The 7,406-nt window shown below is 49.0% G+C and overlaps 2 protein-coding genes across 15 annotated transcripts in view; one reads left to right on the top strand and one right to left on the bottom strand.

Moving 5' to 3' along the window:
* The window catches only part of KATNAL2 (katanin catalytic subunit A1 like 2), a 35,819-nt gene extending 34,935 nt beyond the window's left edge, over positions 1-884 (top strand). For 3 of the 4 annotated variants that reach the window (XM_009647693.2, XM_035903064.1, XM_009647692.2), the window contains exon 16: positions 605-884. In XM_009647693.2, coding sequence (XP_009645988.2) covers positions 605-744 — 140 coding nt within the window. In that variant the 3' untranslated portion in view covers positions 745-884. The remainder of the gene's footprint in view (positions 1-604) is intronic. The other variant, XM_035903066.1, reaches the window with a different exon arrangement.
* HDHD2 (haloacid dehalogenase like hydrolase domain containing 2) overlaps positions 677-7,406 on the bottom strand; it is a 22,222-nt gene continuing 15,492 nt past the window's right edge. For 5 of the 11 annotated variants that reach the window (XM_035903073.1, XM_035903075.1, XM_035903074.1 and 2 more), the window contains exons 5-8: positions 5,413-5,629; positions 4,979-5,042; positions 2,019-3,783; positions 1,037-1,426 (exon numbers count right to left, since the gene is read on the bottom strand). In XM_035903073.1, coding sequence (XP_035758966.1) covers positions 3,680-3,783; positions 4,979-5,042; positions 5,413-5,629 — 385 coding nt within the window. In that variant the 3' untranslated portion in view covers positions 1,037-1,426; positions 2,019-3,679. Of the gene's footprint in view, positions 716-1,036; positions 1,427-1,995; positions 3,784-4,095; positions 4,259-4,978; positions 5,043-5,412; positions 5,630-7,406 lie in introns of those variants that run through there. The other 6 variants (XM_035903068.1, XM_035903069.1, XM_035903071.1 and 3 more) reach the window with 6 other exon arrangements.

Below are 7,406 nucleotides of genomic sequence, written 5' to 3'. Positions count from 1 at the left end.
CCAGCAGGTCAGCCCTCAGCCTGTACTGGTGCATGGGGTTCAACCTCCCCAGGTGCAGCACCTGACACTTGCCCTTGTTGAACTTCATCAGGTTCCTCTCCACCCAACTCTCCAGCCTGTCCAGGTCCCACTGAATGGCAGCGCAGCCTTCTGGTGTGTCAGCCACTCCCAGTTTTGTGTCATCAGCAAACTTGCTGAAGGTTTACACTGTCCCCTCGTCCAGGTCATCAATGAAAGTTGAACAAGACTGGGCCGAGTACTAAGCCCTGGGGAACTCCACTACCTACCAACCTCCAACTAGATTCTGCCTCGCCGATCAGAACTCTCTGAGCTCTGCCATTCAGCCAGTTCCCAATCCATCTCACTGTCCACTCACCCAACCCACACCTCCTGAGCTTCCCTATGAGGGTGCTATGGGAAACAGTGTCAAAAGCCTTGCTTTCAAGCTGTCGACGTCTGTGCCCTGTGCACAAATACAGATTTATCCTTATCTCACTAGGTTTATTCTGGTATTTTTCATATATTAGGTGTTGCCTTAGGCGGGGAGATAAAAGAATGCCTTTTGGTAATAATAACAGTATCTAATCAATTCTCTTCTCGTTAGGTAACAGTAACTTACCCGTCATCCGATTAGACACGATCACCACAGCAGATTTCCTGGATGTGATCGCCCACACCAAGCCATCAGCGAAGAATCTAAGCCAGAAGTACACAGCTTGGCAGAGAGAATTTGAGTCAGTTTGAAAGGGAAAAATCCCCAAAGGACTGAAAACTTCCAAGACTTTTGCTATCCTAAATGGCATCGCCTTGCCTCCAAAGGATGGGATGGTGATGGGGGAGGAAGTGCTGTTGTTTCCAGGGAAGCGAATGCAGTGAGAAATGTCAGGGGGAAGTCTTCGCTTTCAAAATCTAATGGGCAAGGGGGAGGGGGGAAGTTGTTTGGTTATTTTTTTATTCGCCATTTTCAATGACCATTAAAAAAAACATTCTTCATGGAAATAATGTAATGGCACTTGCTATGTAACGAAGCCTCCAGCCTTAATTTTATGTATAAAAACTTACAGATTGCTTGTCAGTCTTTATTTGTGACGGTTGTTTACAGGTTTGGGGTAGAAGAACTGGAGCAGAAAGCTTGTTAGGAACAGTTAGAGGATTAGTCTAATTAGATCCTCCCTTCCCGAGACTCACTACAGCACCACAATCAGCGTAGCTTTGCCAGCAGAGACCTGCACCCCTTTCAATCAAACAGAAGTCGCTGCTTTCAGTGAAATTTGGTACCTTAGCAGTGCCTGTAAATCTGGTTAGTTTGTCATCGCTTGCTTTCAGCTGAGATCCAAACCTTGACGTGCCACATGTATTACTTTCCAATTGGGTTGGGGGTATTTCCAAGGCGGAAAAGGCAAGGAAGTAGAAGAACTTGGAGAGACTGTAGAAAAAAATCAACAGATTTAGGCTAATCTAGAAACTGGATCAGCGGTTACCCCACTGGTTTGCAGCCAGGCTTGAAATGCGAACGGTGAGTCTTTGCAGCGCAGCGGCAATTACGAGCCGAGTTGTTGGAGACTTCTCTGCTTATAAACATGGCCGGGTAGCCAGTCAGGGCTGCCTCATCCTTAATCTTTTAATTAGAAATTCTGATCAGCCATGGAGTCGCCCTCTACAACGGCCTGACAGGGGGTTGTGGTGAGGTGGGTGTTGGGCTCTGCTCCCAGGGAAGGGGCGATGGGACGAGGGGCACCGGCCTCAAGTTGTGCCAGGGCAGGGTGAGGTTGGCCATGGGGAACAATTCCTTCCCCTTGGGGCTGTCAGGCACTGGGAGGGGCTGCCCAGGGAAGGGGTCGAGTCCCCAGCCCTGGGGGGATTTAACAGCCGGGCAGCCGAGGTGCTGAGGGCCAGGGTTTGGGGGTGGGGTGGCAGGGGAACGGTTGGGCTGGGGGATTTTAAGGGTCTTTTCCAACCTAAACGATTCTATGATTCTGTTTTCAGGCTCTCAGGTCTCACGGCTGCCCCTCTCTTACCCTTCCTCTTGCTTGGCAAGACAAGTTACCCTCTTCGTGGTTCTCCCTGTGTTTTCCTTGCCCAGGCTTGTGTGCAGCTGCTTTCCTGAAGTACCACGGTCTTGCAGGCTTGCCAGCAGGCTGTGGGGCCTCTAAAGCGCTGACAGTCTCTTTCGGTTTTTCCCTAGTGTCACTCGCATTGTCAGCAGCCTTAGGGGAAATGCCTTCGCAGGGTTTGGCTACAGACCTCACCTCCTGAACCCGACTGCGGGCCGAAGACCTCCCGTCCTTACTCCAAGCAGAAACCAAGAGAGGTTCAGAATTGTTGGCGTGAGCGCTAGGTGTGCGAATTTATTCCGAACTGTAGGTTACAATCTATGAGGGGGCACAACCAGTATCCAAAGACGGCCTTTGCTCCCGGGGGGGGTTTAGTGTTGCTTGTGTTTCTACTGCCGAGTCTCCATTCTGTCTCGGAGAGAGATTAAACCTGCGCGTAGGTCACCCCCCACCACGTGCGGCTGCAGGCAGAGACTCCTTCGCGTAAGGAGAGCTTCCCATTCATTCATCACGGCGATTTTTCTTAACAAGAACGAGCATGGCTCATTAACACAAACCTGTATTTTCGATAAGGTTAATACTCCAGTAATGTATAATTACAATCTAATAATTTAACACTCAGGAGCACTGTAAAACAACTGTAAAGGACTTTGATTATTAGAGCTCGCAAATGGACCAGAAAAGCTATTTACCATCGTTACAAAGTTGGTTCAGAGTGGTGGCTTTAGCACTTAAGAAAAGCACGGCCTGCTACAGAGTTAAATTTAATTTTACAGCTCTCCGAACCAACTGTGGAAAAACTGGAATCTGTCCCCATGGTTTGTGAAGGATTTTTCCCGTAACATTAAAAAGAAACAAAAAACCCCCAACAACAGTGAAATTTTGCAACTGGAACATTAATAGGACCCTGCTGAAGTCTAATTTAAAAAATTCAGAGTCTCCAAGGCATTTAATACCAGGGTTTTGTTTCTGTACCATTCTTTTTAATAACAGCATCTAATTAAAACATCTGTAAAATGCTGACAGTTTTAATTTTATGTAAAATTTGAAAAACAAAACCCAGGATCTGTTCTAATGAGAGGAAAGATATCAACAGTAGTTATTATTAAAGAACAGTGATATTTTAATTTAAAAGCCACTTCTAAACGTGCCTGATCTCTACCTTTAAATTAGAGCAGAGCAGAGGCGCGCTCAGTGAAATCACTACAGGCTGGCTGTTAGTCTTGGAGCTTTATTTACTTGAGCATTTCCAGTGTGGAGGTTGGGTTTGGCTTTTTTTTCAGTTTAGCTTATTCGGCAGGAGAAGGTGACGCTTCCCAGAGAGAGCTTTTCACCAGATATTTCTTGAAAACTGAAGATCAGCAGAACTCCCTGCCGCGCTCCCCGTGTCGCCCAGGAAAGCAGCTGTGTGGGCTGTAGCCTTTCTGCCTCACCTGCTGGGTATCCAGGGTCCCTCATCACATCCTCCAGAAAGGACAACAGGAAAGGGGCTTTGCCATGGCTGGGCTGGGGCCCCATGCTGATCTGATGCAATGCATGCATTGATCCCGTGACCTTAATTTTTGAAGCAAGAGTAAGGGAAATGATGTGAAACTGATGCCTCTTCAAACTAACCGTTCCCTTTCTCATAGCAGATGCTCTAGAATATGTTCCACTGCCTCTGGGAAACTCTCACAGGTTAAGTAAGGAGCCGGATTGATTTTGTCTTCATCTGCCGGTCGATATTTACCTGTAACAGATCAACAAAGAGAAACATTTACCAAGTTCCTTTGGGTATCCTCATTTCCCCACAAAAATCACAGCCTCCGGGGCTCAGTAACAACCAGACGTGGTAGGAGGAACGCCCACCTGAGGTTCTCCCGCAACAAACATCCCACAAGTCTTCGCTGAAGAAAGACTGAGCCTTACTGAAGATTCCTTTGGGGTGGCTCTGCCTCAAAAGCAGTGTTACTTATGCACTGGTTTCACTCTACTGTACTGAATCATAGAATCACAGAATCCCAGGTTGGAGGGGACCTCAAGGCTCATCTGGTCCAACCTTGCTAGGCAAGAGCACAGTCTAGACAAGATGGCCCAGCACCCTGTCCAGCTGAGGCTTGAAAGTGTCCAGTGTGGTGGAGCCAACCGCTTCTTTCACTGACTAGACAGATACTAGTGGTGTAGGTTCGTGAAATGGTAAGAGTTATCGTCTTCCCTTCTGGGTTCTGTGAGGAAGAGGAGGATTTTGCTTTTATTTTCAACACAATGGACTGTGAGGCACGAGCAGCTGCCACCCTCGAGAAGACCTTACCCAGCCCACGGTACCATCAGTAACACTGATAATACCCATCAGTCCCTTAAGGATCCACTTTTGTCTGAAGCAAAATTACTTCTACAATCTCCAGTGTAATTACTAGGGGATGTCACCAGGAGTTCCCGAGTGATCACAGGTCACACCGCTATGACTGATTTTGGCAATCTGCGATGTCACAGTGACAGTTCTCGCTGTTCTTTGACCAGTGCTTGAGATCTGAGAGCCCTTAGAGCAAAAAATTCACACCTACAAGATCAGCTGCCCCCACCTATTACGTCTTATCATCCTGCTATCAGTTCAGGGCCTGTGCTCTAAGCCCTCTCGTTGAAACATCAAACGTAACAGCTTCTCGTGACTTAATCGCCATCTACTGCTTGGCAGGCAGCCACACTGCAGCTGAGGAAATGTATCTGCTGCATTCACCCCAAAATGAAGGGGGTGATGGACTCGGGGTCTCCTGGCAGCCCCCTGGTGAGCAAACCGCAGGAATGGCGGGCCTCCACAACGCACCAGGGCTCAATGCGGGGCTCAGAGCGTACCTTTGCTTTGGGCAGGGGGGCTGCCAGTACCCAGGGCCAGGTCACTGAACGCACCACTGTCTCCCCAAACGGCTGTTCCATCGAATACTCACCGGTCCTTACCAATATCCCACGCATGCCCGCATTCTGGGCGCCACCAACATCATCCCGACAGTCCTGGGATAGAACAGGAGATCAGCTGGTTAGTGGTCATGGACGCTATTTGTTAACAAGTTTTTCAGGACGTGCTCTGCTTTGCATGTCACTAACCAGCCACTTAGAAGCAGCTACACGGAGTCAAATCTTTTAGCTACCTGTTGGACAAACTGTCACAGGGATGATTTACTACGTGCCTGATCAAACAGCGACTGAAGTAAGAGAACTAACCCCGCGGACTACACCTTAAATCCTGCAAGTTTTGACGGTTCACTTTTTACCCCTCGTTTAATCCCAAAGATCTGTTTGTGGCACTTGAGAGGCACGACAACACAGCAGAGACGAGCGCTGCGTTAACAGGCAGGCGATGAGGTATTTGGTCCCCACGTACATCACCGATCATGATGGCCTCCTCTGGGGCGCAGTCAGTCCCTCGCAAAGCTTCTAGGAAGAAGGTTTTCTCTGGCTTCCCCACCACTGTCGCTTTGGTATCTGTCGCGTATTCCAGCCCAGCTACAAAAGGTCCAGGTCCCAGAGCCAAGCCATCTTTTTTCTTGAAATATCTGGCTTTATGTATAGCTATAAGAGGAGCCCCATCCAAAATCAGCCTAAAGAATGAACGAAGAAGGAAGTACAAAAATGATATTAAAAAACCCGATGTTTACAGCTGAAGGCCTGAACTGGCTTTCATTTAAGTTGATGACAAAACTCCCGCTGATTCTCACGGAGCCCAAAATTATAATGCAAGCTTGCATTCATTTGGAGAGTTAAATAAAGTTCCTTCCTTTCTTTTCCCCAGAAACATTGAATAAAACAAATCCCCCAAATCAAGAATTTATAATCTTAAGGATTTTAACAGGTTAACTATTTTAAATCCCTCCTCTCTCTCTCATGCAGTTAAGTCCATTACTCTCAGCAGCCTCACTTTTCACTAAGGCAAACATCCCAACACGAGAACCCATCTGACTTCCCCGTGCCAATATTTTAAAACACATTAACCACAGGTAGCGGCTGCAGGTGGCAGTTTGATGGCCCCAGCCTTAAACTCCTTGCTTGGGCTGAGAACACAGCAGTGCTTTCAGGATGCTGCTGCCAGGAATTCTGCAGCCCAGCAGTTCTCGGGACTGTTGGTATCACCTGTAAGAGCCCAACAGCCACGTGCTTCCAGCAGAGATGGGCGTTCGGGTGAATCCCAGGCAGAAGGTGTATCATTTTACCTTCATTTATCTTTTAATGTTGGTGGAATTACAGTAACAAGTTACATGACAAAGCACAAAGATATCAGGCGCAGTCACGTCCCACCGAATTCCCCAGTTAACAGCGCCGTTACCGAGCCTTTTGGAAGCAAAGCTGGATTTGAGCTCCTCGCTGTTGGGAACCAAAAACTCCAAGTGGAAGATAGTGCAAAGCAACAAGTCAGCAGATTCCCAGCATTTCTGAGGATGATAGAAGGGTCACAGTTCCGCAGACAGCATCTCTGCCTGCCAGCTGACTACCTGTTAAACACCTGCACGGAACATGGCATTGTCCGGAGTGGGTGGAAAAATGTAAGGGAAGAAGTAATTAAGAAACTGGTGTTGCTCCACCAATCTCAGCCAGCACCTCCTTCGCCTCACCACCCTGTCACTTCACTTCATGTCTGCTTGAGGGCTCTCATCTAACGCCTGCCTTGTAAAACCCTTGTGGCAAGGAGGACGTCTTCTGAGCACACAGGGTGCCTGAGCAGTGGCGCCGTGACAGCAAAGTAATAAACAGGAGTTTAAGAGGGCTTGCTCTCACAGAATCTGAACCCATTCCTTGATTCCTCCATTTCTGTCACCTGCCCGGCAGTTTTTCCTTACAGCAGCCACAGCAGCTACCTGTCCCGCAGCAAAGGGAAGCTGGCATAGCTGCTGTGCTAGAGGAATCCTCCCGGTACTACCAAGCTCAGCAACGTTCCTGCCGTCCTGCCCTCCCCAGCATCAGTTTCAGTGCAACAAAAGCGCCCTCCCTCCCCCCGACAGTATCTGTAACAGCTGAGGTAACGACTGCCAAACGCTTCACCATGGATTTTACAGCACCTTCTTCAGGCGCTGCAGGCATCTCCAGTCTTTATCACAACAGGTAGGAAGGTAACTAGCAAAGTTGGAGGATAGAGACCTCGCCTCACTGGAGGACTGACACCTCCCCTGGAGCCCTGCGTCCAGCTCGGGAGCCCACAGCACCAGGAGGACATGGACCTGTTGGAGCGGGGCCAGAGGAGGGCTACTAAAATGCTGCGAGGGCTGGAGCCCCTCTGCTCTGAGGCCAGGCTGGGGGGGGCGGGGGGGTTCCGACCGGAGAAGAGAAGGCTGCGGGCAGAGCTGAGTGCGGCCGGTCAGGGCTTAAAGGGGGCCCAGAGGAAAG

This window comes from Egretta garzetta, unplaced genomic scaffold (genome assembly GCF_000687185.1).
Source record: "Egretta garzetta isolate BGI_Z169 unplaced genomic scaffold, ASM68718v1 scaffold179, whole genome shotgun sequence".
Taxonomy (NCBI): Eukaryota; Metazoa; Chordata; class Aves; order Pelecaniformes; family Ardeidae; genus Egretta; species Egretta garzetta.
Note: the sequence above shows the minus strand (reverse complement) of the source record. Positions and strands in the feature narration are given on the sequence as shown.